The sequence below is a fragment of the Aquarana catesbeiana genome, linkage group LG08 (assembly GCF_042186555.1).
Source record: "Aquarana catesbeiana isolate 2022-GZ linkage group LG08, ASM4218655v1, whole genome shotgun sequence".
NCBI classification, from domain to species: Eukaryota; Metazoa; Chordata; class Amphibia; order Anura; family Ranidae; genus Aquarana; species Aquarana catesbeiana.
In genome coordinates, this window is record NC_133331.1 from 296,398,057 (window position 1) to 296,422,957 (window position 24,901).

General features: G+C 44.2%; 2 protein-coding genes across 2 annotated transcripts in view; both read left to right on the top strand.

The window, feature by feature from the left end:
* LOC141105474 (uncharacterized) overlaps positions 1-18,320 on the top strand; it is a 73,778-nt gene extending 55,458 nt beyond the window's left edge. Inside the window, exon 7 of the mRNA XM_073595325.1 lies at positions 15,734-18,320. Within this exon, the coding sequence (XP_073451426.1) occupies positions 15,734-17,215 (1,482 nt within the window). The 3' untranslated portion in view covers positions 17,216-18,320. The remainder of the gene's footprint in view (positions 1-15,733) is intronic.
* LOC141104900 (uncharacterized) overlaps positions 1-24,901 on the top strand; it is an 83,748-nt gene that overhangs the window by 57,900 nt on the left and 947 nt on the right. The window contains exons 2-4 of the mRNA XM_073594701.1: positions 24,179-24,276; positions 24,366-24,554; positions 24,650-24,838. Coding sequence (XP_073450802.1) covers positions 24,179-24,276; positions 24,366-24,554; positions 24,650-24,838 — 476 coding nt within the window. The remainder of the gene's footprint in view (positions 1-24,178; positions 24,277-24,365; positions 24,555-24,649; positions 24,839-24,901) is intronic.

The window sequence follows — 24,901 nt, forward strand, 5'->3', positions numbered from 1 at the left end:
AATTTGCAAAGATTTCAAACAAACTTCATTGTCATTATGGAGGATGTTTGTAGAATTCTGAGGAAATAATGAATTGAATCCATTTTGGAATAAGGTTGTAACATAACAAAATGTGGAAAAAGTGAAGCGCTGTGAATACTTTCCGAATGCATTGTATAGTCCCAGTTTAGGACCAGTGGGCTACTTTTTTTTTTTTTTTTTTTTTTTTACTTAACCATTTAACCTTCGGTGGACATGTGCAATTTGTTGCGTTCTGAATTCATTTTTCAACGACAAATTCGTTGATTCAGGAATACTAGAATTAACAAAAACTTGTTTAACAGAAATCCGAAAATTAGAAAATCCAAAAGTAAGAACGAAAATTCAAAAGAACGAAAATTCGAAATCTGAAATAACTAACTATTAATAAATATATTAATTATTTAACTATTAAATTATAGGTATTGGAATTTCCTTTCAAATTTGGCTGTTAGTGAACGTAACGAATACAAATTTATCCGAAGTTACGAATGGAAAGTAACAAATTAATAATGAATAAAAATAATAATAATAAAAACTTTTTTATTATTATTTTTAATTGGTTACATTCCATTTGTTTAGATGCAGCATTCATTATTGCGGATAATTCATAACTTTGGAAAAATTTGATTCGTTACATTCACTAACGGCCAAATTTGAAAGGAAATTCCAATACCTGTCATTTAATAGTTAGTTATTATTAGTTAGTTATTATTTCAGATTTTCAAGATTTCGAATTTTTCGAAGTTACAAATTTATTCGAAATAACGATTTTCAATCATAACGACTGACTCAAAAAATGAAAAAAACAAAACAAAAAACTAATTTAAACTAAAACGAACACATTTTTCGGCAGTGCACATGTCTAGTGGAAGTCATATGACCTCCTTAGGTTGAAGTGGTTCTATCGGGATGATTTGGTGCAGCTGCAGGCATCAGCCAGATATCTTTTATTTCATCCGGCGATTCCCTCCAAAGTAAAAGCAATCATAGTGGCTGTTTAGCCTACTTGATTGCTTTTACTGGCCGCCAGTAAAAAATGCTCTGGGTTCAGCTCAAGCAGGGTTGAGTGAACTTCAGAGAAGATCGGATGCTGAACCCTATTGAGATCAATGGGAAAATGTATCAAGAATGTGCATTTTCGGGGCTACTGGGCAATGAGGTGTAAAAGAAAATAAATGTAAAAAATAGCACTGGATGGCCAATGGTTTGAGGAGCATGTACCAAAAAAATATATTTTTTTCATTCACCCTGAATGCCCAGATGCCATAGGCCTGCACAGAGTGTGTGCCGGGGGGGGGGAGGAATTGGGGTATCTCTGTCCTCAGTCACTTTCTCTGCTTTTTCACCAAAGCCCCTCAATGGGGCTCCTAACAAATTGTAGAGAAAATAAAAAAAACTTCTAAAATTCAAAAAAAAAATTTTTTTTTAATAAATAATAGCAAAATAAAATTATAAAACAAAAAACTACTGACACAGACCTCATCCCTACTGCTATTATCCACCGCTCCTACTGCACATGTGTGTTTAAGCTTTGGGGTGCACACCTCTGCCAGATGCTTAAAATGGAACACTAAAGATATCCAATTCCTTTAAATAACATGCCTGGGGGGTGTCCCAATCCTAGGGGGGTGTCCTAATCCTGCCTGTAAAGGGACATCTCTATCGTGTACAGAAAGTGCTGCAGCAGCGCTGAGATTTACAAAGGGAAAAAAAAGAGTTGAAAACTTCCAGCAAATGACATTTCATTGCTGGCTTCCTTCTAATAATAAAACAATGGAAAAAAATTACAATTGTGTAGTATCCCCCCAAAAATACATCCCGAACTGAGTCTAGTATGGTGGGATGTCCTCCAGAAAATCCATATCAGACCCTTAATCTAAATACTTTATGCAGCTTGGCTGGCCAAGAAAGGGGAAGGCATAAGCCATACAAGGCCACATGCCCTCAACATAACGGTTGCCCCTCCAGGGTGGATCCCCCCTGCAAAGCACCTTGTCCCAATGTTGATGAGGATAAGGGCCTCTATCCAAAAACCCTGACTGGTGGTTGTGTGGGGGGGGGGCTGTGGGCAGAGGGCTTATGAGAATCTAGAAGCTCTTATAATAATAGAAGGGCCTCCAGAAACCACCCCCCACATGAATGAGTATGGAGTGCATTGTACCTAATGGTATACCACTAGCTGGACGACAGCACCCTGAGCTGTCATTAATGATTGTAGCACCCTCTAGTGTGCTAAAAGTAGATTTTTTGTTAGAGTAGGTAAATAAAAGCCAAGCCTCTGTTGTTTTATCTGGGTCGGGCGAGTGACTCAGGGAGGCAGCATCCCTGAGACCTTCCTCTACTTCTAGAAACATGATTCTAGAAGTATGGGAGTGGAGGTTAAGAGGGGGAGCTGCCTGGAGTATTCATGAGGGCCCTGACCAATCACCAACAGATGGGCTGGCAGGGGGCTGGCCCCCTCAAATACTCTGGGTCAGCCCAGCTGGGGCAGTGAAGTTCAGGTGGCAGCTGGAGATGGAGTGTTAGGCTGTCGGTGGCCAGTGAGGGTGCCCTCTAGTCTGGGGTGGGGTGACCTTGAGCCTGGGCGCAGAAGGGACCCCTCTTCACAAGACACAGAGGTGTCCTGACTGGAGGAATGGGAACAAGGAGAGGACAGCAGGAGAACACTGCTGGGCAAATCTCCATGGAGGAAGACAGCTGGGAGGGCTGGTGAGTGATACAGTTTGAGAGGACTGAGCACCTCCATGGTTAACAGAGGCCAGAATTAGAAATAGACTTGGGAAACTTAACATTAATAAGTCACCGGGACCAGAAGGCTTGCACCCGAGGTACTTAGGGAACTCATTCAAGTAATTGCCAGACCATTGTTCCTAATATTTACTGACAGTCTACTGAATGGAATGGTATCAGCTGATTGGAGAAAAGCCAATGTAGCACCAATATTTAAAAAGGGCCCAAAATACATCCCTGGGAATTACAGACCAGTTAGCCTAACATCAATAGTATGTAAACTCTTGGAGGGGATGATAAGGGACTATATACAGGATTTTAGTAATGAGAACGGTATCATTAGCAGTAATCAGCATGGATTCATGAAGAATTGTTCTTGCCAAACCAATCTATTAACCTTCTATGAGGAGGGTTGCCATCTAGATAAAGGAAGGCCCGTAGACGTGGTGTATCTGGATTTTACAAAAAGCATTTGACACAGTTCCCCATAAATGTTTACTGTACAAAATAAGGTCCGTTGGCATGGACCATAGGGTGAGTACATGGATTGAAAACTGGCTACAAGGGCGAGTTCAGAGGGTGGTGATAAATGGGGAGTACTCGGAATGGTCAGGGGTGGGTAGTGGGGTTCCCCAGGGTTCTGTGCTGGGACCAATCCTATTTAATTTGTTCATAAACGATCTGGAGGATGGGATAAACAGTTCAATCTCTGTATTTGCAGACGATACTAAGCTAAGCAGGACAATAACTTCTCTGCAGGATGTGGAAACCTTGCAAGAAGATCTGAACAAATGAGTGGGGGAGGGGCAACTACATGGCAAATGAGGTTCAATGTAGAAAAATGTAAAATAATGCATTTGGTTGGCAAAAATCTGAATGCAATCTATAGACTGGGGGGAGAACCTCTGGGGGAATCTAGGATGGAAAAGGACATCTAGTAGATGATAGGCTCAGCAATGCCAAGCTTCTGCTAACAAAGCAAACAGAATATTGGCATTAAAAAGGGGATCAACTCCAGAGATAAAACGATAATTCTCCCGCTCTACAAGACTCTGGTCCGGCCGCACCTGGAGTATGCTGTCCAGTTCTGGGTACCAGTCCTCAGGAAGGATGTACTGGAAATGGAGCGAGTACAAAGAAGGGCAACAAAGCTAATAAAGGGTCTGGAGGATCTTAGTTATGAGGAAAGGTTGTGAGCACTGAACTTATTCTCTCTGGAGAAGAGACGCTTGAGAGGGGATATGATTTCAATATATAAATACTGTACTGGTGACCCCACAATAGGGATAAAACTTTTTCACGGAAGGGAGTTTAACAAGACTGGTGGCCACTCATTAAAATCAGAAGAAAAGAGGTTTAACCTTATACTATGTAGAGGGTTCTTTACTGTAAGAGCGGCAAGGATGTGGAATTCCCTTCCACAGGCGGTGGTCTCAGCGGGGAGCATCGATAGTTTCAAGAAAATATTAAATAAGCACCTGAATAACCGCAACATACAGGGATATACAATGTAATACTGACATATAATCAAACACATAGGTTGGACTTGTGTCTTTTTTCAACCTCACCTACTATGTAATACTATGTATGTAACTACCAAAGGGGCCCGCGGTCCCTGCCTGTAAAGGTCATTTGCTATTGGTCTGATTGTGCTCTTGTCTGACCATTCATACAGTGCCAGCTGGTCCTGGGAGTTGTAGTTCTACAAGAAAGATTGTGCTGGAGGTAGAAGAATAAATGTATATACAGACTGTATATAGTTGTGTCCCTGAAGAGTTCTACTACTTTGATCAAGTGGGCATCCCATGATACCCTAAACCCTATCCAAGTTCAGCACCCCTAATAAAATACAAAAACAAAGCTGCAAGGACTGTTTCTTGACTCCAGAGTGCTGTGGAAAATTCTGTGTGCCTGGCTGTGCAGGGTGGGAGATACCTTCATTCAGCAGGGACTCCTGCGTTGGGGGTAGCGCTACACGATAAAAAGGAAGGGGTGTGGATAATTGTCACAATATGGTCCAAATAGGGCCAAATCTGGGCTGTGATATTACTGCAATCCCCACCCCTTTGCTTCAATACTAGGGATCCCCAGTGATGTCAGAAGATCCAACTGCTGCTTCATTAGGAAGCAGTGAAAGTGGGAAGCTGTCCTATATAGAAGCGGTAGGAATATCGCCTTTATGTTTGATGCATGGCTCCTGCCGAACACAGGGGGGGGGGGGGGCGACACAGCCAAAGTTTGAATGGAACTGTCGCCTCATCCCTACTCTTTCAGAACTAGACTGAGCATCAAGCTGTCATTTATCAGTGGTTGGAATACTTTCATCTCAGCCGAATAACATCTTAGTTTCATTAGAACTTGGAGTAATTCCTTGTGGTCAGTGTAGTGGTCCCTTACATTGGTGAATGGGAGAAGGACCCCCTTATATCAGTGGTCAGTGTAGTGGTCCCTTATATTGGTGACCAATGGGAGAAGGATCCCTTATATCAGAGGTCAGTGTAGTGGTCCCCTTACATTGGTGACCAATGGGAGAAGGACCCCCTTATATCAGTGTAGTGGTCCCTTACATTGGTGACCAATGGGAGAAGGACCCCTTATATCAGAGGTCATTATAGTGGTCCCTTACATTGGTGACCAATGGGAGAAGAGCTCCTTATATCAGAGGTCAGTGTAGTGGTCCATTACATTGGTGACCAATGGGAGAAGAACCCCTTATATCAGAGGTCATTGTAGTGGTCCGTTACATTGGTGAGCAATGGGAGAAGAGCTCCTTATATCAGAGGTCAGTGTAGTGGTCCGTTACATTGGTGACCAATGGGAGAAGAGCTCCTTATATCAGAGGTCATTGTAGTGGTCCGTTACATTGGTGACCAATGGGAGAAGAGCTCCTTATATCAGTGGTCAGTGTAGTGTTCCGTTACATTGGTGACCAATGGGAGAAGAGCTCCTTATATCAGTGGTCAGTGTAGTGGTCCCTTACATTGGTGACCAATGGGAGAAGGACCCCCTTATACAGTTTCACTGGTCAGTGTAGTTGCCCCTTAAATTGGTGACCAATGGGAGAAGGGGACCCCCTTACAGTATATCATCATCAGTGGGAAAACTGCCCCCATTACAGATCATTGATGTCAGTTGTCACTAAGAGACAGAAATTGTTCATTGCTCAAGGAACCCCTAGAAACCTTTGGAGGAACCCTGGCTGAGAAAGGCTGGACTAGGCAGTAATATATCTCTCTCCCCCTTGGTGGGAGTGGAGATGACCCATCTATAAGGATATACAGTACATACACACACAGCACAAGGCCGTGTTCACACTACAAGACGTTTCTCTGGACTGCAGTTCCTCTGATCTCCACAAGGTGGGGATCTCGCTTATACCATAGAGACAGCAAGTCTCTATGGAAGACAGGAAGTGATGTCAGGTAATGCCAGGAAGTGATGTCAGATATAAAAAAGACAGAGCCGTGACCCAGGAGGAAATAGAGAGGAGACATTGCTGGATGTGGCAGTAGAGAAGGTAATAAGATCTTATTTTCTATTTACACCCAGTAACCCTCCCCGTCATGTTCCGTCCTCTTCCTCCATAGTCACAGTGACGTCTTTTATCTCCAGCAGATGATGATACACACATATATAGTGTGGAAACCCAGATTAACCCCTTCAGGGGCAGAACATTCCCCCCACTTACGGGGCCGGAACATTCTCTTCATTTTGGAGATGTGTCACCTTTCCCACCAATCACCTTCTCACCTCATCAGTCTATACTAACGGATCATACGATAATATTGGATATGGGGGGTGGATTTATAATGCAAATGTTTATATTTTAAAAGCTTTATGTAGAAGAGGGAAAATGACTATTCCTGATATCTGTGAAGGTTCAACACAAGGGATGTGTCTGGATGGTGACTGTATCATTGTGTGTGTCAGGTTCCTATAAGGTGTCAGGATGTCACTGTCTATTTCTCCATGGAGGAGTGGGAGTATTTAGAAGGACACAAGGATCTCTACAAGGACGTCATGATGGACAATCAGCCGCCCCTCACATCACCGGGTAAGAGGAGACTTTATTGTAAAGGAGAGAGCAGTACGAAGGGTCCACCTAGATCCCCCATCATCTGATAAACACATAGAAACAATGTATTCAGTCAGTGTGTGTGTTTCCTACAGATGGATCCAGTAATGGGAACCCACCAGAGAGATGTCCCCGTCCTCTGTATTCCCGGGATTCCACACAGGAAGATCACACCATCCCTCACCATCATCAGGTAGATGAGGAACAATCACTGATAGTATCATTAGGATTTGTACAATATCTGCATTGTTACCATTCATGTCATTTTTATTATATATTCAGAGTGGAAACCTGAGAGATCCTAAAGTTGAGGTTAAAGAAGAGATAAAAGAGGAGGATGATGAGGATGGGGTGATGGAGGAAATACACAAAGATCTGTACCAGGACACCATGGTGGAGACATCCAGCTCCAGAAACCCACCAGAGAGATGTCCCCGTCCTCTGTATTCCCGGGATTCCACACAGGAAGGTCACACCATCCCTCACCATCATCAGGTAGATGAGGAACAATTATTGGTAGTTATGATTTATACACAAGCATGTTTGTTACAATGAATGTTTTATTATATCTTTCAGAATGAAAACCCCAAGGATAATATTGTTGTAAAAGAAGAGTATAAAGAGGAGGATGAGGAGTATGGAGTGATGGAGGAGTTTTCAGACGGACACAAGGATATGATGGAGCCACCTAATACCAGGAACCCACCAGAGAGATGTCCCCGTCCTCTGTATTCCCGGGATTCCACACAGGAAGGTCTCACCATCCCTCACTGTTACAAGGTTGGTAACATGGAGCTTATAAGACACAGACTCATGGAGACGATTTGTGGATTTCTTATGTGATGTCACAATAATAAAGCTAATATTTACAGATGATATTTTCTCTCTTTTTCTTGATTCAGAGTGGAGATCCAATCGATATAGAATTTGAGGTTAAACCAGAAGAAGAAGAGAGGTATGTGAGGGATGATCAGCAGTCTATGGAGGAGGATGGAATAACGGGGACATTTATAGAGGAGGACACTCCTACAGAGATCAGCACAGGTGGGTCATTAACACTAAATACATTCCTCCACTCATACTGCTCACTGATTGGTCCAGAGTAGGGCGGGGACTGGGTGATATCAGCCTGTAATCCCCTGGTCACTTTCCTGAGCTGTGTTCCCCGTCCTGTATTCCTGTATTTCTCTCGGATAATCTTCCTTCTCTGTGCTGTAGACACAATTTATGTATCTAGACTGGATTTATGGAGATTCTGGGGTTCAGCTGGCAGCAAAACTCTTATTCTTACCACAGGTGTCACTTGACCTAGACACCTGGGGTATGTACCTTGGGTCTTCTTCCCCATACCCTTGTCTAACAAGATCTGACACAACTATTATACCGGGGTTACTTGCTCTGTTTTTTGCTGGCTGTGCTGGATGAAGGGATATGTCTGTCCAACAAGCGATCACGTTGTAAACCGGGGTTATGCCCATTTCAGCTCTCTCCTTTCCTCATACCAAGTGTAAAGGGAGAAAGATGGATTAGTGCCCGGTTATCAGTGCAACTACATCAGTGCAAATACACGATATTGCCAAAAGTATTGGGACACCCCTCCAAATCATTGGTTTCAGGTGTTCCAATCACCTCCATGGACACAGGTGAATACAATCACACACCTCGGCATGCAGGCAGCTTCTACTAAAATTTGTAAAAGAACGGGTCTCTCAGGAGCTCAGTGAATTCAGCGTGGTACCGTAATAGGTTGCCACCTGTGCAATAAGTCCACCCGTGAAATTTCCTTTCTACTAACTACTCCATGATCAAGGTGGAAGCAACTGTGAACAACAGCAACTCAGCCATGAAGTGGTAGGCCACGTAAAATGACAGAGCGGGGTCAGCGAATGCGCAAAAGTCGCCAACTGTCTGCAGAGTCAATAGCTACAGTGGCGGCCCGTGCACTATGGGCGCCGCTCCTCCATCCATGCGCCCGCCCCCCTTTCAAGACGCCGGACGCATGGATTCCTATGGCGGGGGTGGTATTTTTTGAAGTACCTGATTAGAACCAGAGGCTCTAATAAGCTTCAAAATAGGTTGGGCTTGGGGGCGCAGAGAGTGCGCCCTGATCCCAACCAATTGTGTAGCAAATAAATTTTCGCTATTTTTATACTAACCTTTCTCCCAGCCAATCAGGAGGCAGGATGTCAGATCTGCTTCCTGATTGGCCAAAGCGCCAGGCCACCCTATTGGATGCCTGGCGCTTAGGAAGAGGAGCGAGGAGACTCGTGCGGGAGCGGAGGTCGCTGCTGCTCTGAGAGGATCTGCTGCAGACAGTGCTGCGGTAACTCCCCCTGGCTCTGTCAGATCAGCCGGGGGGGTGTGTGCTAGAGCTGCGATCCACGCATGGGGGGGTGATTTGGGGGGGAATTCTGCCAGAGCCACAAACCCCGTGAGTGGGGGGGGTCGGTAGGCACAGGTGGCTGCATTTGATGGGTACAAGTGGCTGCCTTTGATGGGCACAGGTGGCTGCGTTTGATAGGCACAGTGAGGCTGCACTTAATGGGGGGGGTTCAGTATTTTACAGTTTGTTTGCACCCCCCAAAAATTTTGAGCACCAGCCACCACTGGCTACAGACCTCCAAACTTTGCGTGACCTTCAGATTAGCACAACAAAAGTGCATAGAGAGCTTCATGGAATGGGTTTCCATGGCCCCGCTGCACCCAAGCCTTACATCATCAAGTGCAATGCAAAGCGTTGGATGCAATGGTGTAAAGTACGCCGCCACTGGACTCTAAAGCAGTGGAGACGTGTTCTCTGGAGCGACCAATCATGCTTCTCTGTCTAGCAATCCGATGGACGTGTCTGGGTTTGGCGGTTGCCAGGAGAATGGTACTTGCCTGACTGCATTGTTCCAAGTGTAAAGTTTGGTGGAGGGGGATTATGGTGTGGGGTTGTTTTTTAGGGGTTGGGCTTGGCCCCTTAGTTTCAGTGAAGGGAACGCTTAAGGAGTCGGCATACCAAGACATTTTGGACAATTTCATGCTCCCAACTTTGTGGGACCCGTTTGGGGATGGCCCCTTCCTGTAAAAAGACATGGATGAGCGAGTTTTGGGTGGAGGAACTTGACTGGCCTACACAGAGTCCTGACCTCAACCCGCCCGATAGAACACCTTTGGAATGAATTTGAGCGGAAACTACGAGCCAGGCCCTAAAACGGCTGCAGGTGCTCTTTGGATGTTGGGCCTCTGTATGTAGCAAGCCTGTGAAAAAGTGTTTCACCTGTGAAAAAGGTGCCACATCAGTGCCTGACCTCACCAATACACTTCTGGAAGAAAGGTCAAACATTCCCATAGACACACTCCTAAACCTTGTGGACAACCTTCCCAGAAAAGCTGTTATAGCTGCAAAGGGTGGGGCCAACTCAATAAGGACCCCCTACGGACCAAGACTGGGATGCAATTAAAGTTCATGTGCGCATAAAGGCAGGCGTCCCAATACTTTTGGTATAATATTGTCCACCCTCATCAGCACCCATCAGTGCAGCCACATCTGTCCCACTGTCCCTATCCCAGCAGTTTGTCAGCACAACCCACAGTCACCAGTATGTCAAAAATAAAATTCCAGTGAGGAGGTATACCAAATTCTAGGCTTGAACAATGAGAGCAGCAGGGAGCTCTGTGTCTGGGTCTGATTCTGATTCCATTTTAAGCAGTGGGTCTGCTACTGGATCGGAGGATGAGGAAAGAGTGCCCACCAAACGAAGACATTCAGACGAGGAGCAGGCTACCACAAGTAGAGCATTGGCATCCACCAGCACCTCAGTGCCATCCACCATTAGCGCAGGGGCATCCGCCAGAAATGGAGTACCTTTGCAAGAAAGGCCAGGTACTAGTGGGGTGTTACCTCAGCCCCAAAGGGTTAGGACCCATGCCAGCCTTCCGTATGCCCTTCAAAATCCTCTGTAGCTTCCCCATAACTCAGGAGCAGCTAACACCCCCCCTTTTACCGCCCAGCCAGGTGAACACAGAGAATTTTGCTCCCATTGATTTTTTTAAATTTAGTTATTACCGATGGCTTCTTACTTTCAATTGTGGCCCATTGTAACCTAAATGCCCAACAATTCATATGGAGCAACCAAGGTTCAAGTTACGCCCGACCTTTGAGTGGAGAGAACTAACAATGGGGGAATTTGTGGCCTCACATTCAATATGGGACTCGCCAAAAAAAAACATGAATTACACTCATACTGGTCCTCCCACCCCATCCATCACATGCCAATCTACTCATCCATTATGCAAAGAACAAGATATCTAATTCCTCAATTACAGTGATAACACCCAGTACCCTCCCCAAAAGGGCCCTGCATATGACAAATTGTATAAAATTCGGCCACTTCTAAAAAAAACATTTCTCTGAGAAATTAGCCCAATTATTTATTCACAAAAATATCTGGGTGGACAAGTCACGTGTCCCCTTCACTGGCAGGCTGGACTTCAAGCAGTTTATCCCCAGCAAAAGGGCCCGATATGGGGTTAAACTCCACTCCACTTATGAGCCACGGGGTACACCTATGCTTTCCGGGTGTACAAAAGAAAGGACACCCAGCTGTATCCCCCTGAATGCCCAGACTATATCGGATCAAGCAGAAAAGTCGTTTGGGAGCCTGTATATCCACTCGTTGAAATAGGTTATCTTCTCTATGGTGATGATTACTACATCAGTTTGCCCCTTTTCCGCAATTTTCACCGGAGGACAACTCTAGCATGTGGCCCCGTGGGAGCTAGTAGGAAGGACTTCCCGCAAAGGCTCGTTAATGCAAGACTACAACTAGGGGAGTCGGCGAATTTGCGGAACGAGGACATTTTGTCCATCAAGTGGAGGGACAAGTGAGACCTCTACATGCATTCATCAATTCACAATGACCCCTATGTGCAAATCCCCGGAAGGAATGGCCCACCCCAGAAACCAGAATTCATTCATGATTACAATTTGTTCATGGGGGAATCGACATCAATGATCAGATGATCCAGCCCCACCTTGCTGTAAGAAGAACCCACCATTTGTAAAAGAAAGTCTCTCTTTTTTTTTTTTTTTTTCAATTTGGCCATTTATAATGTGATTTACTGCAAATCCACTGAGGCCCCCGTATCCTTTTTTCCGCTATCAAAAATTGTCACTGCCCTTTTGTACCCTGAAGGCCCACCAGAAAGCATTCGCTCAGATGCAGTGAGCAGACTCCATGAACGCCATTTTCCTGAAAAAGTTCCTCCCAGAGAAAGAGGCTAAAGTTGTAAAAAACAATGTCGGATGAGCTCCAGAAGAGTAGTTAGACGAGACACCAGTTTTTATTGTCCCCAGTGTCCTTCTCAACCAGGCCTCTGCATAGGTGACTGTTTTCACCGTTACCATACTTCTCTACTGTAAACGTAATTTTGAATTGCTTCACACCTCGTATGCCACTGCCTGATCCTGAACTGACCCTAACCTGTTATTTGACCACACTACTGCCTGCCGCCTAAACTGTAAATACCTCTACCTGCTCGGGAACTGACCTCGACCACGCCTTGGCCTGTTATTCGACCTTGCTTCTACCTGCCGCCTAAACTGACCATAACTCTACTTGCTCTGGAACTGACCGTTGACTGTTTGCCACTTGGTCTGATTTGTTTACCCTGCAACTGTAGTAGTGGGATTCATAACGCAGTAATCTCGCATATGTGATGGGCTCCAGAATAGTTTTTCCAGATGGAGAAAACTGTTTTTGGTTTTCTCAAGGCTTTGTTATTACCGTATTAGGGCCTGGAGCCCGGCGGCTTCAAAGAGATCTGGGTGGGAAAAGCCTCTACCCCTGTGCCCAGGTCTTACCTGACAGAGGCCCTAAGCCTGATATTTCTGCCTGCTGCCGACTTACTGCTATCATGCCTCTGCCTGCCGCATGAACTGATCACACCTCTGCCTGCTACCTGTACTATGGACCATGTTCCTAAATTCTACCAGGACCAATATTTTGGCTGTGCTAACCATGTCTCTGGACAATTCCTTTTGGCTGTTGCTGATCACTTCTCTGCCCTGCTGCCTGGACCAATGCTTTGGCTGTGCTGACTATCTCTGCCTGCAGCTTGTAATGACTTTGGACAGTATTCCTGCCTGGACAATTCCTTTCACAGTCGTTGACCATGTCCCTGCCTGCTGCCTGAATCAGTGCTCTCCTTTGTGAACAGCTGCACTACTAAAACCAAAGGTAATCTTTTGTTTACCCTTTGCTCAGCAGAATGTATTTTGGGGTGTAATTTTTGGTATGTATATGCTATATGGTAGAAATATGAAGGGCCTTCAAAAATGTGATAGGTTGTCGGGAAAGGAAATGTGTAATTTATGCTCCTAGAATGCCTGAAGGTGCTCCTTGGATGTTGGGCCTCTCTATGTGGCCAAGCTGTTTAAAAGTCTCACACATGTGGTATCATACTCAGGAGGAGTAGCAGAATGTATTTTGGGGTGTAATTTTTGCTATGTACATACTATGTGTTAGAAATATCTTATAAATGGACAACTTTGTGTAAAAAAAAAATAAATAAATACATTTATTTTCTTTCCACATTTTCCGAAAACTTGTGGGAAAAAAACGACATGTTCAAAAGACTCATTATGCCTCTTAAAAAAATAGGTTGGAGTGTTTGCTTTCCAAAATGGGGTCATTTTGTGGGTGTTTTAACTGTTCTGGTGCTCCAGAACCTTAAAAAATGTGATTGTCAAGAAATTATATGTGTAATTTATGCTCCTAGAATGCCTGAAGGTGCTCCTTGGATGTTGGGCCTCTGTATGTGGCCAAGCTGTTTAAAAGTCTCACACATGTGGTATTGCCATACTCGGGAGGAGTAGCAGAATGTATTTTTGGGTGTAATTTTTGCTATGTACATGCTATGTGTTAGTAATATCTTATAAATGGACAACTTTGTGTAAAAAAAAAAAAAAAAAAAAGTGGTTTTAGCTTCTTTCCACATTGTCCAAAAACTTGTGGAAAAAAACGACATGTTCAGACATTATGCCTCATAGAATATACATTGGGGTGTTTGCATTGTCCTGGTGCTCCAGGGTCTTCAAAAATGTGATAGATTGTCAGGAAATTAGATGTGTAATATATGGCCCTAGAACGCTTAAAGGTGCTCTTTGCATGTTGGGCCTCTGTATGTGGCCAGGCTGTGAAAAAGTCTCACACATGTGGTATCGCCATACACAGTAGAAGTAGCAGAATGTGTTTTGGGGTGTAGTTGCAAGTATGCCTATGCCGAGTGAGATATAACTTGTTAATATGACAATTTTGTGGGGGAAAAAACTTAATTTTCCAAAGAATTGTGGGAAAAAATTACTTAATTTAATAACATAATAACTTAAAAAAACTCACCATGCCTCTTACTAAATACCTTGGACTGTCTACTTTGCAAAAGGGGTCATTTGGGGCTTATTTGTACTTTTCTGACATTTCAGGGCCTCAAGAAATGAGATAGTACATCAGGTGTAATACATTTTCAGTGATTGGTACCATAGCTTGTAGTCTCTATAACCTTCATATAGACCAAATTATATCCACTAATCTGGATTATTTTTACCAAAGAAATGTACACGTATACATTTTTGTCGAAATTTATGAAGAATAATTACTAGTTTGAAAAATGTGCTGCAGTACAGAAGGTTTTTCACCTAATGCATATAATGCAAACCTTGAGGCTTTACAACCACTTTAATAATTGTGTAAATTTGACGTACTGCTCAGCTGGGAAACTATCTGGCCAAGGGGCCTTATGAGCAGGTAGCTGCAACATGGCAAGTTCAATTTCTTCTACAGAAATTGGGGCATCTATGGCTTCCCGCTTACGTGAGGACAGGGAGGGAAAAGGCATCTGAGTTACACTATATTACTAAAAGTATTGCAACGCCTGCCTTTACACGCACATGAACTTTAATGGCATTCCAGTCTGTAGGGTTCAATATTGAGTTGGCCCACCCTTTGCAGCTTTAACTGCTTCAACTTTTCTGGGAAGGCATGTTCCCAACTTTGTGGAAAACAGTTTGGGGATGACCTCTTCCTGTTCCAACATGACTGCGCACCAGTGCACAAAGCAAGGTCCATAAAGACATGGATGAGTGAGTTTGGGGTTGAGGAACTTGACTGACTTGCACAGAGTCCTGACCTCAACCTGATGGATGAATTAGAGCAGAGACAGTGAAGCCAGGCCTTCTCATCCAACATCAGTGCCTGACCACACAAATACGCTTCTGGAAGAATGGTCAACCATTCCCATAGACACACTCCTAAACCTTGTGGACAGCCTTCCCAGAAGAGTTGAAGCTGTTATAGCTACAAAGGGTGGGCCAACTCAATATTGAACCCTATGGACTAAGACTGGAATGCCATTATTCATGTGCATGTAAAGGCAGGCGTCCCAATACTTTTGGCAATATAGTGTACATAAATAATTGTTGGTCATTGCAGTTAACAGTAGAGGTATAGAGGAGTAGAAGGACATGGAAGCATCCAGTATCTTGTGCGGGGGCGGTACTTATATGGCCGGTAGACAGGCACATATGGGAAATAGAAGTAAGGGTGGGGTAAGGTCTGGCCAAATAAGCAAGTAAGCCTTGTTACCATGGTCAGAATGTTTTGGTTGGTATAAAGCATCTTCTTTTCAGTAAAGTCCAAGAGCCGAAGCTCAAACGCCCTACAATTCCATAACCAAGTCTCCCGATTATGCTGAGTGGGATCAGTCGCATAGTTGCCCTCCGCCTGAAGCATAGCTGTCTCCAACTCCCGAGTACATAGCTGGGTGTTTTTACGTAAAAAAACATAAAAGTTCCTCGGAACCCATTTACTAGTTGCCTTGAGGGGGGAATTGTAAGATCCTCAGAGACAAAGCTGCCTGATGTGGGCGGAGTCCTGGTTTAGGGGAACCAATCTGCTCATGTCTAGTAATAATCTTTGTATTTCTATTTTAGTAGATGGACGGGAGATGAGGAAAACCTCAGAGGATTGTCTCACTTTGTCTCCAGACTGTAAAGTAGAAGATGAGGACATCACACAGTATAGTCCAGGAGAAAACCCGACTACCTCAAATGTCCATCCGGCACCACACAGTGTAGATGGACCATCGTATTCCTCTTATCCTGAGGAACCTCAGACTGTGAGGGACGGTGCCGTTCTTCCAACAGATAAGAGGTTTTCTTGTACTGAGTGCGGGAAGTGTTTCTACTTTAAATTCAATCTTGATGAGCACAAAAGAGCTCATACAGTTGAGGAGCAGCATTCCTGTCCTGAGTGTGGGAAATTTTTTTTAAAAAAAGCCCATCTTTCCCAACATGAGAGATCTCACACAGTTGAGAAGCGGCATTCCTGTCCTGATTGCGGAGAATATTTTTTAAAGAAAGCCCATCTTTCCCTACATCAGAGATCTCACACAGTTGAGAAGCGGCATTCCTGTCCTGATAGCGGGGAATATTTTTTAAAGAAAGACCATCTTTACCAACATCAGAAATCTCACACAGAAGAAAAGCCATATTCTTGTTCTGAGTGCGGGAAATGTATTTTAAAGAAATCCAATTTTTACCAACATCAGAAATCTCACACAGAAAAAAAGCAGTATTCTTGTTCCGAGTGCGGGAAATGTTTTTTACAAAAATCATATCTTGTCACACATCAAATGTCTCACACAGGGGAGAAGCCATTTTCCTGTTCTGAGTGCGGGAAATGTTTTTCATGGAAGTCCTATCTTTTTATACATCAGAAATTGCACACTGGGGAGAAGCCGTATTCCTGTTCTGAATGCGGGAAAGGTTTCGTACAAAAATCAGCCCTTGTCTCACATCAGAGGGCTCACACAGGGGAGAAGCCATTTTCCTGTTCCGAGTGCGGGAAATGTTTTGTACGAAAATCAGCCCTTGTCTCACATCAAAGGTCTCACACGGGGGAGAAGCCATTTTCCTGTTCTGAGTGCGGGAAATGTTTTTCATCGAAGGACTATCTTTTTATGCATCAGAAATTGCACACGGGTGAGGAGCTGCATTCCTGTTCTGAATGCGGGAAATGTTTCGTAAAAAAATCAACCCTTGTCTCACATCAGAGTTCTCACACGGAGGAGAAACAGTATTCCTGCTCTAAGTGTGGGAAGTGTTTTTCATTTAAGTCCAGTCTTTATAGACATCAGAGATCTCACACAGGGCAGAAGCAGTTTTCCTGTCCTGAGTGCGGGAAATGTTTCTCACAGAAGCCCCATCTTTATACACATCAGAGATTGCACACGGGGGAGAAGCCATATTCCTGTCCTGAGTGCGGAAAATGTTTTTCACGGAAGTCCAATCTTGAAAGACATCAGAGATCTCACACGAGGGAGAAGCCGTATTCCTGTCCTGAGTGAGGGAATTGTTCCTCACTGAAGTCCTGTCTTCCTGTACATCAGGGGTCCCACACAACCCTCGATGTTTATTAGTGTCTTGAGTGTGGGAAATGTCTTGTATATGAATGTTGCTGGACATGTGGGGAAGAAGCACACCCTGATCTACACCTCAGATATACTCCATGGCTGATCTTTGTCATGTAAGAAACAGTTGATAAGGAGATCAGAGATCACCAAAGACATGGATGAAGTGTTGTACCGTGTTGGCCATTGATAGCAGGAGAAAAATAAAAATGGAGTCATTACCTCTCATTGGCTGAGTACATTTTGTGGTGTAAACTCTTGCAAGAGGTCTGTTTTCCAGGACGAAACACGTTAAACCCATCACTTAAAAGGCGGCCCTCTAGGCCTTTTAAAATAAAAATGGAGTCATTACCTCTCATTGGCTGAGTACATTTTGTGGTATGGAGACTTAGAGGTATATTATGAATAAGAAAACAAATAGTTGATGGAATGTGGCACAGGTTTGCCCAGCCGTGACGAATATTGGCCATATTTTATATACATCAGTGATTTACTATGATCATTGTCTCCATCTAATGCCCATAATTCTGAATCACAATATTTTTACAGATAGAGGTATTTCAGGGAAAATACTTAATTATGGCCACTATATGGAGCTGACAATTATAGGAAATCACTCTGTTACAATATGGCCAGAATTGATCATATCTGGGCTCATTCGTGTCACACTCGTCCAACAAATCTTCTGTACATTGATCCCTTGGTTTCCGTCATCGGGCATGGTTTCCTACAAATCCCAGAGATATTATACCCATGCACTTATGAGTACAGTAGAAAGCAAGGAAACTCAGACCTCTGCAGTGTGTTAATGTGCTTTTACTATACAAAAATGCTGTACATAGAAACTATTAGGAATACAGTACAAGACTGACAGATATCTATAGCAAGATGCCTAGCAAATAAGCAGAAACTATGGTCTATACACAATAAAAGTATGCTTAGAAGCTACCTAACACCAGTTACTTGTGCGTTTATGATCTCCTTTGCTTCTGCAGATCAGGCATCTTATTCTTGGCTGGAAAGATTTGAGTGTCCTTGGTTCTAATGCATGATGAGTGGCCTCACTATCAGTCTCTACTGCTCCTTTTATTTGGGCTTTTGTTTACCAGTTTGTTGACAATGGTTACAAACTTTTTTACCTTAACAACCAAACTGCCAAGAGTTCCCATTGTTACCAAGGCATTCGTTTGAGAAACATCCTCAGACAAACCTAATCTCAGTTAAAAACTAGTCTGATTCCTATTGTATCACAGTCTTATAGAAAAATTATATATTTTATATCAAATGCATCAAACACATTCCGCCCTTGGTTTTTCTCTCACACTACACACACAAAATCTCTTCATTACTAACAACTCATTCTACACATTAATTTTCCTTGAATGCAACCCCTCCCATATTTCCAACACTGAGAAGGTGCTTCAGCCTTTGGCTAAAAGTTCATTAGGTAGTCCATTCTAAAGTTCTTTTAGAAACAAGTCCAGGCTTGTAATACATCAATGGCCTTGCTCTACACAGCTCTTGTAGTCTTCCATTATTCTGTCCATCATAAAACCACTTTTCTCTGGTCTTCCTATGGCTCAAATCGGAGTGGAGTGGGAAACAAAGTGGATTATCTGTTCCTTCTTATAATACATAAACAGTAGGCCCTGGCCCTTCAGGTACAATCTCTCCTCTAACTGAATTCTTGCCTGGATATCTGACCAATGCTTTGCCACCTGCCTGTATCCACTTCTGACCCTCCCAAAGAACATCAATAGGAATTCTCTCTCTATACCTCCCTCTCCATAACCCTCTCTCTTTCCCCCTCTCTCTCGCTCTCTACCCTCCCCCCTCTCGCTCCCCTCTCTATCTCTCTCTCTCTATACCTCTCCCCCCTCTTTCTCTCCCCCCCCCTCTCTCCCCCCTCCCACTCTCTCTCTCCCCCCCTCTCCCTCTCCCCCCCTCTTTCTCTCTCAGGAGAAGCTGCTGGCCAAAACAAGGCAATGAGGACAGGAGGAGATCATATTCTGTGAATAATTGGAGGGATGGGGCTGGGCAGGTCTAGGCATGCCTGTCTAAGAACGACTGACAACCTTTTCAGGAAGTGTAAGGCAGCTTATCAAATTCAGATAAAGGGAGATAGCGTCGGTAAACAGGAAGAAGCTGATTGTTTAGCTTAGAATGCCTTATCTACGCCAGACAATCAGCTAGCCAGAAAATGAATAATATCAAAGATAAAGACATTTAACATACTATTAATAGGAAAAAAAAAAATTTTTGACTGGAGTTACCCTTTAACTTAATTGCTATGAAATAATGGACTAATAGCCCTCAATATGTTAGCATTTTGTTGTGAGTTCTCTTTAACTAGTTGCCGCTCGCCCACCGTCAAATGCTGACGGGCAGTGCGGCTCTCGTTCTGGGATGCCGTCATATGACAGCGTCCCAGAATGGCTGCTCTTGCGTGGCCGCGTCGTGTTGCTAGCACATGGCGTGACCCTGATCTCTGTAAAGAGCTGCGTCCGTAGCTCTTTAACCATGTGATCGGCTGTGTCCAATCACAGCCGGTCACATGTAAAAACACAGAGATGCCGGTAATCGGCACTCCTCGCCTGACACTGACAGAGTGTGTGGTGAGGAGAGCCGATCAGCAGCATCTCCACGCAGGGGGACATCTGCACATGTAATCAGGGCACTAATCATCAGTGCCCTGATTACAATATAGTGCCAGCAGTGTCACCAAACAGTGCCCACCAGTGGCAGCAATCAGTGCCCACCACTGCCCACAAGTGCCACCAATCAGTGCCCATTAGCGATGCCAGTCAGTGCTGCCCATAAATGCCCATCACTGCTGTCGATCAAAGCCCATCAGTGTCACCCATCAGTGCCATCCATCAATGCCCATCAGTACAGCCTATCCGTGCCGCCTATCAGTGCCCACCAGTGGCGCCTATTAGAGCTCATCAGTACCGCCTATCAGTGCTCATCAGTGCCGCCTCATCAATGCCCACCAGTTCAGCCTATCAGTGCCGCTTCATCAGCGCACATCAGTGAAGGATAAAAATTACTTAGTTACAAAATTTACTGACAGAAACTAAGTAAAAAAAAGATTTTTTTGTTTTAGTAAAAAATAAAAAACCCAGCAGTGATTAAATACCACCAAAAGAAAGCTCCATTTGTGTGAAGAAAATTATAAAAAATGTGTTTGAGTACAGTGTAGCACGACTGCGCAATTGTCATTCAAAGTGCGACAGCGCTGAAAGTTGAAAAATGGCCTGGGCAGGAAGGGGGTGTAAGTGCCCTGTAGGCAAGTGGTTAATGAGACATGAAGGGTCTATTAGACCCCCTCATGTCTCTCCTGCCCTCCACTGAAGATATTTGAGAACAGACTGGGCTTTATTCACAGCTTCTCTGTCCACAGTGGTCTGGAATGATAGAACTAAACCTGGAAGTGACCCAATACACATCACTTCCGGGTTCATTCAAGCTAGGGGTGATCAGCGAGCAGATGTTCTCTGGTCTTTCTCTCTCGTCTACCTGACAGCACCCACCATGCCAGTGCTGAGATATCGGAAGCCAGGCAATGTGGTGGAGGGGTTTGGGGAAGCCATCCAGTGGCTGTATAGAGGTCACAAACCTCGCCTTGTGATGATGTCTGAGAGCTCCCTTATTCTTCACCAGAATGTTCCAGAAGCGTACTGCTGGTCTCTGTGACAAATGACTCAATCATTATAGGTAGATTGGGGGAAGGTATCCCTGAGCATCGTAATTTGGTGTTTGGCAATTTCCATCATTGGCCATGTCTGTAAAAGATCTTGCCGATACTCTGATACCGAACTGGTAATATCATAGATTTCCATAACCAGGAATGAGATGAGGAAGGATCCATATTGTGTCCAATCATGAAGCAGATTTCTGGCCTCACTCACAGCTTTACTGTCAGATTTAAAGGATCCACCAATGTTCTCCAGGCAGTACAGTACAGGGCTAAAGTTATTTTTTTCCTGAGGGGGATTCAGCATGGCGTACCCTGAGGAAAATAGATAGGCGATGAATTGTGGGCATAGTAAAATTGCAGTGGGAGGGGCTTACAATTTGAATCTACTCAGTGCACAAGAGAGTCACGATGCAGAGTCATGGAGACACACACAAACCTCAGCACAATCATTGGTAAAAATGGAACTCTTCATCAGATATGCTTTTCTACACACAGCTGACCTTCATCCTGACCACTGAGCAACCAGCAACTGTTGTACAATATAGCATAAAGGATGCAGGGGTCAGGAGTATATCCATTACAGTCCTGTGTATAGAGTGCAGTGGTCAGGAGTATGTCCTATACAGCCCAGGGTACAAAGTGCAGTGGTCAGGAATATTTCATATACAGCTCAAGGCTTTTTTTTTAGAATCTGGAAGCCCTTTTAATAATAGAAGGGCCTCCAGAAACCACCCCCACATGAATGAGTATGGGGTACATTGTACTTGATGGTATACCACTAGCTGAACGACAGCACCCTGAGCTGTCATTAGTGATTGTAGCACCCTCTAGTGTGCTAGAAGTAGATGTTTTGTTAGAGTAGGTAAATTGTTCAGGATTGGATGGTAGCCAAGCCTGTGTTGTTTTATCTGGGTCAGGTGAGTGACTCAGGGGGACTGGATGACTCACAGGTATCGTCTCTTAGACCTCCCCCTACTTTTAGAAACTTGGTAAATATTGTAGAAGGATGGGAGTGGAGGTTAGGAGGAGCTACCTGGAGTATTCATGAGGGCCCTGACCAATCCCCCACAGATGGGTTGGCAAGGGGCAGGCCCCCGCAAATACTCTGGGTCAGCCCAGCTGGGGCAGTGTGGAGTATGGTTGGAAGATGGAGTCTTAGGCTGTCGGTGGCCCGTGAGGGGGGGGGTAATCTCAGGCCTGGGCTCAATTGAGGAAGGGACCCTCTTCACGACACACAGAGGTGTCCTGACCCGGAGGCATGGGAGCAAGGAGAGGATAGCAGGAGAAAACTGTCGGGTAAATCTCCAGGGAGGAAGACAGTCAGGTGGACTGGTGACTGATACAGTTGGAGAGGACTGGGTGCAAGCAGTCTGGGATGGATGCAGAGTCAGTCTGGGAGGACCGTGGAATCTTAGCCAGGAGGGCTAGAGAAAGGGGCAGCTGCAGCCAAGTGGGCTGGCAGTGCCTGAAGAGGTGGTGCTGGGATCAGTAGCCACAGGAGGAGGACAGTTGGGCACTAGGACTTTTTGCTACACTACCAAAGGGGCCCGCGGTCCCTGCCTGTAAAGGTAATTTTCTATTGGTCTGATTGCGCTCTTGTCTGACCATTCATACAGTGCCAGCTGGTCCTGGGAGTTGTAGTTCTACAAGCAAGATTGTGCTGGAGGTAGAATAAATGTATATACGTACTGTATATAGTTGTGTCCCTGAAGAGTTTTACTACTTTGATCAAGTGGGCATCCCATGATACCCTAAACCCTATCCAAGTTCATACAACAAAACAAAACTGAGCCCTGAGACTTTAAATGAGGTGAACACAAAAGGCCAATTAATATACTGTATATAGAGTAAACATAATTTCTGGATTTATTAAAGACGTATAGCAATCATCATATGAAAAATGCATGCCAAAACGATTTGGTAAAAAACATGGTACAAAAAAAATGCTTGAAGATAGTCACATATGTTACAATGATTGGTATAAAATAATACACAGGCATATTAAAAACTCAACGCATTTTGCGATCCACTGCTCGCTTCTTGAGGAGTGGATGCGTATGCAGTGTATCTAAAAGATAAAATGTCAGTTAAAAGTATATATCACAATGGTAGATATCGTTTAGCAAATAGTAGGGAGCCTTTGTAAGGGAACTTTACTTACAAATCGGCTGAGCCGAGGTACCAAAAGCTGATTTCCCAAAAGCTCAGAGGTAGAACTTGTTTATGGCTCAGGGAACCCCTAGAAACCTTTGGAGGAACCCTGGCTGATAAAGGCTGGACTAGGCAGTAATATATTTCTCTCCCCCTTGGTGGGAGTGGAGATGACCCCATCTATAAGGATGTACAGTACATACACAGCACAAGGCCGTGTTCACACTACGAGACGTTTTTCGGGGCTGCAGTTCCTCTAAACTCCACAAGATGGTGATCTTACTTATACCATAGAGATAGGAAGTCTCTATGGAAGACAGGAAGTGATGTCAGATATAAAAAGGAAGTTCCGGGTGAGAGGTGAGTCATGAGGAAGTAGAGAGGAGACATCGCTGGAAGTGGCAGTAGAGGAGGTAATAAGATCTTATTTTCTATTTACACCCAGTAACCCCCCGTCATGTCCGTCCTCTTCCTCCATAGTCATTGGGACGTCTTTTATCTCCAGCAGATGATGATACACACATATATAGTGTGGAAACCTAGATTAACCCCTTCAGGGGCAGAACATTCCCCCACTTACGGGGCTGAAACATTCTCTTCATTTTGGAGATGTGTCACCTTTCCCACCAATCACCTTCTCACCTCATCAGTCTATACTAACCGATTACACGATAATATGGGATGGGGGTTTTATGTAGAGGTGGATTTATAATATATATGTTTTAACAGTAAACATTTATCCCTGAAGTCTGTGAAGGTTCAACACAAGGGATGTGTCTGGATGGTGACTGTATCATTGTGTGTGTCAGGTTCCTATAAGGTGTCAGGATGTCACTGTCTATTTCTCCATGGAGGAGTGGGAGTATTTAGAAGGACACAAGGATCTCTACAAGGACGTCATGATGGACAATCAGCCGCCCCTCACATCACCGGGTAAGAGGAGACTTTATTGTAAAGGAGAGAGCAGTACGGAGGGTCCACCTAGATCCCCCATCATCTGATAAACACATAGAAACAATGTATTCAGTCAGTGTGTGTGTTTCATACAGATGGATCCAGTAATGAGAACCCACCAGAGAGATGTCCCTGTCCTCTGTATTCCCGGGATTCCACACAGGAAGGTCACACCATCCCTCACCATCATCAGGTAGATGAGGAGCAATCACTGATAGTATCATTAGGATCTGTACATTATCTGCATTGTTACCATTGATGTCATTTTTATTATATATTCAGAGTGGAAACCTGAGAGATTCTAAAGTTGAGGTTAAAGAAGAGATAAAAGAGGAGGATGATGAGGATGGGGTGATGGAGGAGTCAAAGTTTCCAAAAGGACACAAAGATCTGTACCAGGACACCATGGTGGAGTCATCCAGCTACAGAAACCCACCAGAGGAATATCACACCATCCCTCACCATCATCAGGTAGATGAGTAACAATTATTGGAAGTTACAATTGTATACAAGCATGTTTGTTACAATTAATGTTTTATTATATCTTTCAAAATTAAAATCCCAAGGATAATATTGTTTTAAAAGAAGAGTATAAAGAGGAGGATGAGGAGTATGGGGTGATGGAGGAGTTTTCAGAAGGACACAAGGATATGATGGAGCCACCTAATACCAGGAACCCACCAGAGAGATGTCCCCGTCCTCTGTATTCCCGGGATTCCACACAGGAAGATCACACCATCCCTCACTGTTACAAGGTTGGTGGGACGGAGATTGTAAAACACAGACTTATGTATACGATTTGTGGATTTCTTTTATGA